The sequence below is a fragment of the Cyprinodon tularosa genome, unplaced genomic scaffold (genome assembly GCF_016077235.1).
Source record: "Cyprinodon tularosa strain WSP-4 unplaced genomic scaffold, ASM1607723v1 ctg76, whole genome shotgun sequence".
In the NCBI taxonomy this organism is placed as follows: Eukaryota; Metazoa; Chordata; class Actinopteri; order Cyprinodontiformes; family Cyprinodontidae; genus Cyprinodon; species Cyprinodon tularosa.
The window spans coordinates 2,697,449-2,711,922 of NW_024039518.1; the positions used below are offsets into that span (position 1 = coordinate 2,697,449).

General features: G+C 35.7%; 1 protein-coding gene across 1 annotated transcript; it reads left to right on the top strand.

Annotated features, from left to right (window-relative positions):
- Positions 1–3,674: 3,674 nt before the first annotated feature.
- On the top strand, positions 3,675–12,634 carry tex261 (testis expressed 261). Its single transcript, XM_038270375.1, has 6 exons — positions 3,675–3,853; positions 5,266–5,345; positions 5,448–5,601; positions 5,745–5,812; positions 5,914–6,016; positions 11,057–12,634. Exons 1-6 carry the CDS (start codon positions 3,784–3,786, stop codon positions 11,170–11,172), a joined length of 591 nt encoding a protein of 196 aa, XP_038126303.1. The 5' UTR covers positions 3,675–3,783; the 3' UTR covers positions 11,173–12,634.
- Positions 12,635–14,474: the final 1,840 nt, after the last annotated feature.

The following is a 14,474-nucleotide window of genomic DNA, read 5'->3' on the forward strand; positions in this document are numbered from 1 at the left end:
TGCATTTTAGAATCATGATTTCCCAAAAATACTTCATATTATTATACTTTAGACAATAGTAATAATGTTCATAAATGTAGATGAAATAAACTTGAGAGGGTGGTCCTTTTTTTAATGAATAGAAGGAATTTAACCTTGATCAATGTGTTAAATTCTCTAGGTCGGCAGTATTTATTGAGACAAAATGTACTATAATGGGCTGTAGATATGAGAACCCTCATTCAAAAATATTTGACTATGTTAATAACCTCATAATTGCTCTTTCTAAAGCTTCACATGAATATTTCCTCATGGGTGAATTCAACATAAATATGATGAATGTAGATTGTGATGCTCAAACTAGTCCTTTCTAGACATACTTTCCAGTTTCTATTTTAAACTTTTTATCCACAAAACCAAAAGAATAAATATAAATTTGCAACATTAATAGGCACATTTTTTTCCCAATGTACTTGACAAAGATATATATTTTTTTAGTTTTCTGTTCTGATATGTCTGATCATCAACGTATTTATCTTTTTAAAATATATCTGTCCCAATAAGCACCAATACATCTAATGAGCAGTCAGTCACTCATAGACTCATTAACCAGCTAATTATTTAAAGGTTCAAAACCAAAATCCAACACATTTACAGGGTTGATATATCCTACAATAATGATCCTCAACAGGCTTATTCTATAATAATAGAGAAATCCACTGAACACCACTATGACTCTTCTCCTAAAGTGACAAAATCGCTGAAAGAAAAAAAACAATCGCATTGCGAGTCTGATTAAGTTCAAGGTCAAAATGAAAGGAATTGTAAAATCTGTCGAGTGTAAATAAAACAGTATAGAAAATACATTTAATTTACCACTGCAAGACATTTTAGAAGGATAATAATTATAGAATCAAACTAAACCATGAGGTAAGGTCTGCAAAAAACAAAATGTTATGCTGAACAGTTGCCCAAAATCAGAAGCACTGTGAAAATGTGTGGTCTACAATGAAGCAAATCATAAACAGGACGAAATCATTTGCCGCTAATTCAAAGTTGGGGATAAGCTCATGTTAGACCCAACAGAAATTGTTTGTAAATTTCAAGAAAATTCCACTGAAATTGTTCTAGCTTTAGCTGAAAAAATTCCCAAAGTATACAAGAACTTAGTCAAGTATATGGAGTCTAACAACTCAACTTTGAGTCTCAATAAAATTACAGAACAAGAGATACATGACATAATTGTGCACCTAAAACACATTGTCTGATCACGACAGATTAGATACTTGACTTCTTGGAAAAATTGTATACAGAAGTGCTTAACAACTCTGTTATGTCTTTCATTCAGGAGTCGGCAATTTCACTTCCCGAGGGTTGATATCCTTAAACCTTTAGACGTGTCACTTAATCCAACACATTTAAATCAAGTATTTAAATTAATAAGAAAACTTTGGAGAAATGAAATGCATACTGAGGAGATAAATCAGCCATTTAATTCAGGTGTGTCGGACCAAGGATGAACATAATGGTTGCAGGATACTCGCCCTTGAGGATCGGAGTTGCCCAGTCCTGCATCATGTTACAAGGGTATTGGCTCACAAGAGTCTAAAGCTCCTGAGATGGAGCCCAGCTCTAAAGCAGACGCATTTAGAATGGCTAACAACTATCATCTGATGTCCATGCAATCTTTAATATCCAAAATCTTATAAAAGCTGTCTACAGTAGACTGGGCAAATTTCTCAAAAAGAAGAATATGTTAGTGTATATGAACATCAGTTTGGTTTCCATCACAGCAATTCAGCCTACATGGCTGTTAGGATAATTAGCATTGATGATGGTTGAGTTTATTAAACCTTTATATTAGCTGCCTGTTGAGTGTCAGAACTGATGTTTTAACATCTAGTTTATTTAATTAAGACAGTTCCTCTGTCCTAATATACAGTTATAATCTTCATTCTGTATGTGGCAAAGATTTGGGAATGGAATGGGAGCGGCGTCCTTCAGCTAAGAACAAAGTGTAATATTTTGATAAGGCTGGAGCCATGGATGTCTCATCATCTGCAAACGTGTATGATGTAATGATGTGATCATGTGGAAGACTGGAGATGTATAAAATGGTTCTCTAACCATTACCTTCTGTAACCCTAAGCAACTTCTCTGATCGGAGTGAGATTACAATTTCTATCAAAATCTGTTGTCATGTCTCCTGGTTATTTAACACATATACATTATGACGTGTTATTTAAAGAGTGTGTCCCGAGTGATCTCTTCTCAGGGAAAGACCCGGATAGAGAAAGCCTCAAGGTGTGAACAGAGATTTCCTTTAACATGGCTATTGCTTATCTACCTGAGGAACTATACAGACTTCAGGATAGGAAGCAATATTCAACTGCGCTATTCCTTGACTTATCCAAGGTGTTTGACACCATAGCGTATGAGATACTCTTAATACATTTGAAATTGATTGGTTTTTCCTCCTATGGTTTACCAAACAATTCGAGCATAGAAAAAAAAAAAAAAGAAAAAAAATTCTCTTAAAGGCTCTCTCCTCAGTTGATGTGGAGTCCCACAAGGATCTATTTTTGGATCACTTTTGTTTTTGATTTATGTTAATTATTTATATAAACTCTTATTTTCTTTTTAAATAGTAATCTTAAAAGTCTGATATTAACAATCAAAAGCAAGCTTCATTCAAATACATTATCCCTGTATTGAAAGTAATGAATTTTTTGTTGTTTAATTGTGTTAAAACAGGAATCAAAATAGAAATCTTAAGGTGATGATAGCGAAAATGAAATTTCTCCAGCATCAATAGTTAGAATTCTAGGTGAATTAATTGCTAATTAATTGTCCCGGAAGCCTTACATTAGCAATATTTCATCTAAAAGTTCTAGAGACATCAGGATTATAAGTAAAATATGCCATTTTCTGGATAAAAAGTCTGACCCTATGCTTCATTCACTTTTTAATCTACCCTTATGTTAATTATTGCAATAATATCTAGGTTAATTATTCTAATAATATCTTGTACCAATCCTATTAAGCATAACCATAGCTACTATCTCCCTGAAAAATGCTATCTACAAATTATTGTTCATTCAACTTACATACTCTGCTCACAATCTCTTTTATAGGAATAGATACTCCAAGTATAGCTCAGTTAAACTTTCTTCATATTGTCCAGTTCAGTTGTTTTCTACACATTCAAGAAATCACGATTATGAAGCAAGAAATACAAACCAATTAAAAAAATAAAGAGATAAATACGGAAGAGGATTAGTGCCTCTGAAAAAATTTAAAAAGTTAACTTATTTTTCAATTTTATTTCTGTATGATATAAGAAAAAAGTCAGAATTCTGACTTTAATCTCAGAATTCTGACTTAAATCTCACAATTCTGACTTAAATCTCAGAATTCTTTTTTTCTCAGAATTTTTACTTTTTTCTCAGAATTCCGACTTTAATCTCAGAATTTTTTCCCATATTAAACTGAAATAATACTTAAAAATCAGTTAACCTTTTTTTCAGTGGCCCTAATCCTCTTCCGTAGATAAATAACAATAGAACAAAAAATAAAAAATGAGGATACTTTAAGTAACTTGACGGAATTACATTTACTCTCCGACCGCAGGTGGCGCTGTAACAGAACCTCAGCTAACTTCTTGTCAAAGAATCTCCGTCTTTACCGCAGTTGTTGGCTCTTACTGAAAACACAGCGGAAGGATTGTTGGACAAGGCTAGCAGCAAGCTAGCTTATTTTAGCCTTCATTCTCTTATTTGTGTGTGTCGTATCATATGCAGAGAGATGTGGTTTATTTATTTACTGAGCTGGCTGTCGCTGGTCGTCCAGATATCTTTCGTCACACTATCGATAGGTAAGTTAAAGCTGGAAAAAAAGCCCACAGCAGAAACATAGCAGCTAGAATTAGCTTAGTAATGCTAACGCAGCGAGCAGGTGAATCAGCTCAGGTAAATGTCAGAGGGGCTTCAGAAAACAAAGTTAATGTTTCATTTATCACATTACTAGGTTGATTTGCCACAGCTGCGCTTTATACTGAAGTTTATTACAAACTAATCTTGTAGCTGTCGGTATTCTTTTGTCTCTGTATGGGATTATCGTAAATCGAATCATATGATTCAGAACAAACTCCAACTTTACGACATGAAGCAAAGATCAAAGTTACAGCAGCAATCTAAAAGATGAAGGCAGATGTGCAAGTAGTTCAAATCAATGTTTGTTTACACGTGGAAACAAATAATAAAAAAAGAATTGCCTACTTAATAACAAATGCATTGTATTGGAAAAGACAAACTCCTTAAACTTAATAGCTGGTCCAACTGACAGGTATAACTTTAAAAGTAAAAATTCAGAATTTGTCTTAGAACAGCTTCCGTATTTTATATTTGCAAATTTAAGAGTTTATTGTCATATCTATTTAGTTCTAAAATGATCCACTCATGAAATCATAAATGAATCAAAGATTCAATTAAACAAAAAATACTAGTGTAAGTGCCAAATGAACCCTTTAGAGCACATTATGATGTGTCTGGGAACTTAAAGTTCCTAGTTGCAGTTTATCAACATGCCTCTGTCACTTTCTTTAAAGTCTTTTTGTTGAAGGTTTTGCCTTTCAGATATTAGAATTTGATATTTTGAAAAATCATGTCAAGGCAAGGCAAATTTATTTGTACAGCACAATTCAGTACAAAGACAATGCAAAGTGCTTTACATGATTAAAATACAGGAAGATGTCATTTTAAGTTTTTGATCAAAAATATGTTGCAAATTAGCAGAGAGAAATTAAGATAAAGGATTAGATACTGTGCTGAACTACGTTTCCCTTAGAATATTTCAAGTTATTCAGAAATGTTATTGAATGAAATGAAAGACAGTAAATGCCTTTTATTACAAGAAAAAAATACAAATCTTGCATTTATCACTTGATTTTAGAGAGAATACTATCAAACATCCCATTAAAACTCAAAGTCTACATCACTCATCTCTGTGACTAAAATGATTTGATTTTCAATAATCTGGCTTGTATTAGACATAAATTGTATGAAGTTTTCTGCATCACAAACCCACCCTCCTCGTTTGTTGACTTCAGCTGTTTTGACTGACTTTTAGATGCTCCAGAAACTGCCTGTTACATATTGATTTACTCATGATGCCCAGATACTGTCTATAGCCCCTGATCTTTGCTCTAGAAGTGCCACCTCTTTTCTAATCAGATATAAGACATGTTTAGTGCTCTTTTTAAAGTTATTTCCATTTTATTTCCCCCAGCGGCTGGCCTGTATTACTTGGCAGAGCTAATAGAAGAGTACACAGTAGTAACAAGTCGAATAATAAAGTACATGATCTTGGTGAGTATGCAGGTTGAACCTGATGCATCTTATAGGTGTTTGCTGTACATTTTAGTTTCCAGGTATGCAGAGCGGACTCTCATTGTGTGTGAATCTGTCCAGTTCTCCACAGGTGTGCTGCTGGGTCTCTATGTTTTTGAAGGCTTCCCTCTGTTAATGGTGGTAGTCGGCCTCTTTACAAACCTGGTGTATTTTGGCCTCCTGCGAACCTTTCCCTACATACTGCTGAGCTCCCCCAACTTCATCCTCTCCTGTGGTGAGTAAGAAACACTTTGTTCAAGTTTTATTACTTCTCTTTTATAAACTGCAACAAGTATACAAAATAAAAGAATATTTCATTTTAGATTGATATTTCCCATCTGGTCATGATTTAACTTTTCTTTTTTCGTTATACTTAAGTGTTAGTGGTGGCGAACCATTACATGGCCTTCCAATACTTTGCACAAGAATATTACCCTTTTTCAGAGGTATTCAATTCCTTCCTTTGCCTTTTCATCATAGCTCTAAATGCTGGAAGTGCGTTTTGTGTCCAACTGTGCTGTTTTTTTCTTTTGTTGACTGGTTTCAGGTGCTGTCATACTTCACCATCTGCCTCTGGGTCATCCCCTTTGCCTTCTTTGTGTCACTATCGGCAGGAGAAAATGTGCTTCCATCCACCATGCAGCAAGGAGGTGAGAGTTATCCAGAAAATCAAATCAAATGAAAGTTAGCCACACAGGTGTTTATAGTTTAACATGGCAGAGTGATGCATGAGACATTACCAAGTAGGGATGCAAACAAATAATTAGGACTGAAACAATTAATCGGATTAATCAATTATTCAAATAATTGTCAACTAATTTAATAATCAATTAATCCTTAACTGGAGTAAAGAGACTCTCAAACATGCCTTATGCTGACAGAGCAACCAAACCTTGAAAAACAATAAATAAATAAATATATAGATTTATATATATATATATATATATATATATATATATATATATATATATATATATATATATATATATATATATATATATATATACATACACTCACCGGCCACTTTATTAGGTACCATGCTAGTAACGGGTTGGACCCCCTTTTGCCTTCAGAACTGCCTCAATTCTTAGTGGCATAGAGTCAACAAGGTGCTGGAAGCATTCCTCAGGGAGTTTGGTCCATATTGACATGATGGCATCATACAGTTGCCGCAGATTTGTTGGCTGCACATCCATGATGCGAATCTCCCGTTCCACCACATCCCACAGATGCTCTATTGGATTGAGATCTGGTGACTGTGGAGGCCATTTGAGTACAGTGAACTCATTGTCATGTTCAAGAAACCAGTCTGAGATGATTCCAGCTTTATGACATGGCGCATTATCCTGCTGAAAGTAGCCATCAGAAGTTGGGTACATTGTTGTCATAAAGAGATGGACATGGTCAGCAACAATACTCAGGTAGGCTGTGGCGTTGCAACGATGCTCAATTGGTACCAAGGGGCCCAAAGAGTGCCAAGAAAATATTCCCCACACCATGACACCACCACCACCAGCCTGAACCATTGATACAAGGCAGGATGGATCCATGCTTTCATGTTGTAGATGCCAAATTCTGACCCTACCATCCGAATGTCGCAGCAGAAATCGAGACTCATCAGACCAGGCAACGTTTTTCCAATCTTCTATTGTCCAATTTCCATGAGCTTGTGCAAATTGTAGCCTCAGTTTCCTGTTCTTAGCTGAAAGGAGTGGCACCCGGTGTGGTCTTCTGCTGCTGTAGCCCATCTGCCTCAAAGTTCGACGTACTGTGCGTTCAGAGATGCTCTTCTGCCCACCTTGGTTGTAACGGGTGGTTATTTGAGTCACTGTTGCCCTTCTATCAGCTCGACCCAGTCTGGCCATTCTCCTCTGACCTCTGGCATCAACAAGGCATTTCCGCCCACAGAACTGCCGCTCACTGGATGTTTTTTCTTTTTCGGACCATTCTCTGTAAACCCTAGAGATGGTTGTGCGTGAAAATCCCAGTAGATCAGCAGTTTCTGAAATACTCAGACCAGCCCTTCTGGCACCAACAATCATGCCACGTTCTAAGTCACTCAAATCACCTTTCTTCCCCATACTGATGCTCGGTTTGAACTGCAGGAGATTGTCTTGACCATGTCTACATGCCTAAATGCACTGAGTTGCCGCCATGTGATTGGCTACTTAGAAATTATGTGTTAACGAGCAGTTGGACAGGTGTACCTAATAAACTGGCCGGCGAGTGTGTATATATATATATATATATATATATATATATATATATATATATATATATATATATATATATATATATATATAAATAAATAAATAAACATTTTGCATTTAAGATGATAAAAACCTTTTCTGCCTGTGAATACACTCTATGTAGAACTCCGGTTATAATTTAATAAAAAGTCTTCTCTAATCCTTGTCTATCCGATTATTAATTAATTAATCAAAATATAATCGATAGATTAATCATTTTGCAAAATAATCGTTAGTTGCAGCCCAACAAATAATCAACCTAAGATCAACGATTTATTTTATTTACATTTTTATTCCATCCAATGAATTGTTAATGTCCACTGTGTAGTGATCATCATTCTTAAGCAGAGCTGAGAGACGAATGGTAAGAATCGGGTCTGGGATTATTTTTGCACAGTTTTAGTGTGATAAGGATGCAGAATTCAATTAATGCTGTTCTTTTGTAAATATAAACTCCAAAAGTTATTATCTAAATAGTGTTCAAAGTCTCTGCTGTGCTAAAAGGAGAGGATGTAATGATAAAAAGTGAAGGACGCATCACAAAAAAATTGTTACATGATAGAAGAAGACATTCTAGCAACAAGCAAGATAAATTGGAAAAGCTTTTGTGATTTAATTCACGTCAAAGCTTCGATCTTTAACAATCCTCTGAGAGCAACCAGAACAGCCTGTTTAAAAGTGCTGCTAACAACACAAAGTCTCTCCCCCCAGATTGTTGCACATAAAAAATAGTCTAACAGCATTTCAGTGAATTATCCTGTCTTTTATTGATACTTTTATGTGTCTGTAGATTGGATAACAGGAGTATATCACATATTTGATCATTTTTTTTATGCAGTTACCTAATATGTTTTGTTAACTTATAGATAATTTGAACCATGTGTAAGAACACTTTTTGCTTACTCACTCAGTAGTTTATACAACTGGCACGTTAAATGTTTAAAATATGGTGTACTTTTTTTTTAATTTAGCATATTTTGAATAAAGTTTTATCTCTTCATGTTGTGGAAAGATCCCCTGAGAGAAAACGCAAAATTTGAAGAAAATTGCTATTTAATTGTTAGTTGATCAATAGGATTGATCAACTTTAGATTAATTAATTAATCGATAACTTGCATCTCTGTAACCAAGAGAAGAGTTTGCACCTTTGTTCTGTTTTCTTATAGAAATTAACTTCTTGTCACCAACAAGCATACATCATTTGTGCTGATGAGAGGAATGTTTTTTAAAGGCTTTTTTTAGAGCTCCATTGTCCAGAGGTGTGTGGGCAAAAATCTATGGTTGTCAATAAGGATTGATGTTGGAAATGGTCAGATATTAGCCAGAAAATGGATAACAGCCTCTAAAATCTCTATTAGAAAGCTTATAGAGACACTTTGCTTCTGTATGCATTGGTTTATAGTTTATGTAACTCTTTGGCAAATAAGAAATGGGACAGTTGTTGAGTATTATTCGCTGTTTGGGAAATATCAAATGATCGAGGCTTTTCTATCATTCCATACTAAAAATCAAGAAAAGCACTCAGAGAGAGCAGACCTCAAACGTGACTTACATCTAAAGCTAAAACCATCAAATGATCTGGAACATTGCCCGATTTTAATGAATTGTTCCTTGGCATGATGTGCACCTTTGGTAAAAATGTCTTTAAAATCCTTTTATAAGTTGATAAATAAGGCACAGCATGCGTCTGCAGCCTCTGGTGTTTGTTCTGCTCCAACTTCTTTCAATCCCTCTGCACTAGAGTTCGAGTTAGACATGGTTGAACTTTGCTGCGTTTTTAGCTTCAGTGTAAGACTTTTTACTTTTTGAGTCCGATGCTGAAGCCGTCAATAGTAGGGATGGGGATCGAAACCCGGTTCCATCAAGGACCCGGTTCCACTTTTTTCAAAACCCGAAAATCAATAACGTTTGGGCTTATCGATACCACTATCGAGTCTGGTCGTTTTTTTTTTCTCCCGGAGGTCCTGTAACATAATTGTGTCTCCCTCGAGTCGCGTCACAGCATTTAAATCTAATCAATCCAATCACTGCAGCATGTCCACCAATGTTTTGGAATTAAATTGTAAGCAAACAGATATTAAAAGTAAAACAAGTGAAGTCTGGCAGTTAACTTTGCTCGCGATTCGAGAATGGCTGAACGGAAAAGACTCCTCCTCCTGCGGCTGCCGCCGCACCACATTCGGGCCCGTCTTCATCATCCACTCAGAGTACCACTGCTAAGCGCGCACACAGACTTTGTAGCTTGTCCGGTCAGTTAAAAACAGTAATTGTGAAATCCGTCTTGTAATCGGCAGCATACAAGCTAGTTAGCTTGAAAAGTAAATAGTTTCAGACGTGCTGCGTGATGATGTGTTCAGATTGGCTCAGTAAAACGACAATTAGGTTATCATGATGCGTTCAAGTGTAACGTAAAGAAAAGGGAAATTGAGTTTTTGGCGAGAAACATGAGTAATACAGTTGTATATTGCTCTAACTATTTTAGAATATATAATTAAACTACTGATGCCAACATTTATTAAAAATTACATTTAATTTAAAATGCAATTAGTTATTTGCTAAATATTTTCCTAATCACTAAAAACATGATGAAAAGTGACAGTAGACAATACATTAACCAACAATTGTGAAAATATATTCTAGTTAGTTTTATGTCATTTCGAAGTGGCCCATTACATTAGCCATGTTTATTGAAGGCTAGAAACGTTTTTGTTATGCTCACTTGTTAAGCAATAAAAGCAATACCAGTTCTGTTAAAAAAAATATTGTTGCATCGTCTTTCCACCAAATAACAGAAAAGTATCGATAGTGGTATCGATAAAGACTCGGATCGATAAGGAGTATCGATAAAGGTATCGATATCAATAAATATTAACGATCCCCATCCCTAGTCAATAGTCACTGCTGCCACTCTGGTTTAGGGGGAAACTGCTTGTTCTGCCAAATAACGTTAAACGATCCTTTAAAAACTTTCTACATCCGCAATATGCTGTGGGTCACCACTTAAATTTTATGGATTGTTTTTTTTAGACTAAGGTGCACATTTAGAAAAAAAAAAATCATTAAAAGCTGTTCAGACAGACAAAAAAAACAGACATACACAAATTCTACTAAACACATAACTTCCTTGGCATAGCTAATAAAAGCCTGTAGAAATAATGCTGTTATAATAGTCAATAATTGGTCAGCACTCCAAGTTGCGATATCGGTATTGTATTTGAAATAAAAATGTTGTTTTCTGGTTTCCCCCTATTTGTCACAATGTGAATTGTTGTAATTTTGACTAAATATGACTTTAAATTTGAACCTTAAATTGTTACATTAACAATAAAGTTGCGCTAAAAGATTTACATCCATATTTTTACCCATTTGATATCAATTTATTTATTATCCCTTCCTTTTGAAATGTTTTATCTTTGTCTTTATTCCTTTTTCTTTTTCCAGATGATGTGGTGTCTAATTATTTCACCAAGGGAAAGCGAGGCAAGAGGTCCGGGATCCTTCTTGTATTCTCCTTCCTCAAGGAGGCGGTACTTCCCAGTCGACAGAAAATGTACTGAAGGACTCGGGGGTGCAGACTCTGGGCTGGGGATGAGTCGGTGTGATGAGAAGTTGGACATGGAATGGTAATGCAGGAAGGACGGTGGACAGTTTTTTGGTGGAATTGACTAAAAGCAAAGCAGCAGCCAAAACAACAAGGGGGGGAAAACGCACAAAAAGGACGGACCAACGAACAGACTGGATGATTGAGTTTACAAAACCAACGTTCATCTTTGGGTTTGTTCCAACTGCCAACAACATCTACAGTCCTGACAGTAGCGCAGTGATTTTTGTATCATCACAATAATTTTTTAAGCTTGAGGCAATGTATGTGTGATTTGAAACAATAACTGACAAACTGAAAATGTTGGCTGGGATGGATAAATCATTGTTGGATTTCCTCTTAAAGATTTCTTCTGTTGTTTTTGCGTTTGTCTGATTACGTGTTTAAGGTAGCAGAAAAGCCATGTAGGAGGGATAAAAATGTTTCCATTTAATGAGGGGTAGATTACAGAGAGCCAACGTGCGGAAGCCGAAAATCCTTAAATGAATCACTTTGAAGGAGGAGTTTAAAGTCTGTTAAGATGGATATGGTGAGTTTGGTTGGTGGTAAGTGTACTTCCTTTAAATCTGGTGAAAGAAACTCTTATTTTATGTCTTAATTTCAGTGCGTTCCATTGCTCTGGATCAGTTAAACCTGTTGTCGGTAATTTTTCTGCTCTGCCATTTCCCATCTTACAGTTTTGTTTTGAACACTTGAAGGCAGCGTCTGAAACATTAACCAATATCTCACACTCTTTAGGGAAGTCTCAAACCGTCATTACTCAGAACATGAACAGATACTTGCCTTCTTTTGGGATGTTTTGGACTCATAATTTGCATTTCTTTTCCAATAGGAATCCATTCTTACCCCTAGAGTGTTTCGTTTTACAAATTTAGGGAGTTTGTTTCCATCACGTTTTATTTGTTGTAAGGTGCGTTTATGTGACTCAAAAGACCTTTATCTACTGGCAGAAGGGTTGCTTCTAGTTATTCTTGATAATAATATCAATTGTTATAAGAGTCTAGTAGCTTACTTAAAACTTTTAAATTCTTTACTAATGAATATAAACTGCTACTCGGAGGTTAAGCAGGTTACAGCGAAATGGCAACACTCTATGAATCTGGTCTCAATGCTACGATTCGCTTTAACTCTTTAACCACTCAATAGCACTGACTGGTGGCTACCTCCCTCTCTTAATCTTTAACTGTCAACGTTTTTTTTTTTTTGTATCTAAGGTTAAATATGACATGAGAGACAAATGTAAAAACTGAAGATCAAACCTGTGAAATGATGTTTGTAGGGTGAAAGATGCCGGGAGATGAAAACTGCACAGTTTAGCTTTATGACGGCAACACTACAGCAGATGAGAATGTTCGCAGGATTCATCATAGGTTGCTATGCACACAGCTGTGAAATAAAAACTTTTATGGAAAATAAAATTTGGATTTAGCTGTTGATGTTTCAATGAAACGAGGGGTTAGAAAATATTCTGATTATTTGAGGTGACCGGGCCTTAGGGGGAGCACCAGGTTCATGGTGGTGTGCCCTCTGACCCTGTCTGAGGTGTGAAATGCTTCATGAAGTAAAGGAGGAAGATGACCACACCAAACGCCTTCAGCCGACAGGCTGTGACTTAAGGTTTGGATCCAGAAGACTTCACCTGAGTCCTGGTTCACATCCCTGCGGCGGATCAGTGGAGGCGCACACATCTGTGACAGGTGACCCAGTTCACTGAGGTTTTCTCACCTTTCACTCACCCCTCCACCATCGTGTGCCAGCCTTGCTTTTGTTGAGCTGGTACCTGGAGTGTATGACACGTTTAAGGTTGTCACTTTTGGCACATTTTATTAAACTGTGATGTTCAGCGGCTCACCTGAACACATTCCAAGTTTCAAAGGTGGCGACGAACCATTTCAACATTTTTTATTTTTCTTCATTTCATGTGACAGACATCCTGTATGTTTCAACCAGGCAATCATTTCGTCATGGGCTCATTCTTTATTCATATTCAAATTCAGGCACCTTTGGATGACATTTAAGCTTCCAGACTTTTACACGAGTTTCTGCTTTATTGTGAAAGTTCTCAGAATCTTCAGAAATTGACTATTTCTTTCATCGACCCTTTTCTGCTCATGAAGCCCCCCTTTCCTGGATCTGGATGTATAGTCACACACCTAGCAAAGCAAAAACAATCCAACCTGTCTTTATCTTTAGTTTTAATGCAGACAGCTGATGGATTTTGAGTAAAAAAACCTACGGTTGTTTGGAACTCCTAAAAGCTTCATCCATTTGGAAAATGTCTACAGAGCATAACTCTACCACCATCGTGTTTTACAGCTTGAGGATTGGCAGTGATGTCTTATATTATCGGCCAACCTGGAGTAAATCAAAAGCACCAGTTTGGTATCTTCTTTACTTTTGCTAATTGGTTTTAGGAGATTTTTGTCTGTCTTGGCTATTTAAAGGAGCTCATTAAAAGGTTAACTCTGCTTTGTCACTAGGTGGTGCGTTGTGGCTCGCCAGCCTCTGTTCAAACTTAGCCGGTTGACAAGTCCGCTTAAGCTAGCATTAGCAAACATTTAAGTGTTTATTATTATTATTATTATTCACTTATTTATTTTATTAACAAACCTTTATTGACAACATACAACTTAGTACAATAATAGTTGAATCTTACATGTAAAGTTAGCATAAGAGAAAAGAAGATAATATAAAAACAAAATGAATTAAAAATGCACAAATAAACTTAGAGGTCTTCTACAAGTAGATAATACTTTGCCAAAAATGATTATTAAATTAATTATTTTGCTATGTTAGATTTGCATTAGTAATTATAAGGAGTATTTCCAATTTGTGCAGAAAAATATCTTTTATTTATTTTTTGAGAGATATAGTTTTGCAAATGGAACCAAAAAGAAGCGACACGGACACAATAAACAAAAATGCTAAATAGTTTCCCCCTCAAATCCACAAAATGAACAATTATTACTTAAAATAGGGAAAAAAACACACATATTTGATTTTGAAGAGTATTGCAGATGTACAATTCTGAAAAGAACCACTTTTACTTTGTTCAGAACTATATATGGATAAGATGGTAGGAAGATAGAGTTCCAGAGTTTCTTGTTCATAATAGTCCATCAGTGCTTAGATATAGGGGTAGTATGAGGGTACTTGTATGTTTTGGACCAGTAAAAATTTATTGATATACTTTTTTTGTTCTATAATGAAAACTTGTTTCTGCACAACTCTTGATGTTCTGTGGATGTATTTTTTTTA

Coding starts and splice junctions, on each gene's coding strand:
- tex261 (XM_038270375.1), top strand. CDS start 3,784: ATGTGGTTTATTTATTTACTGAGCTGGCTGTCGCTGGTCGTCCAGATA. Junction 5,602..5,744: donor CAACTTCATCCTCTCCTGTG/GTGAGTAAGAAA, acceptor GTTATACTTAAG/TGTTAGTGGTGGCGAACCAT. Junction 5,813..5,913: donor AATATTACCCTTTTTCAGAG/GTATTCAATTCC, acceptor GACTGGTTTCAG/GTGCTGTCATACTTCACCAT.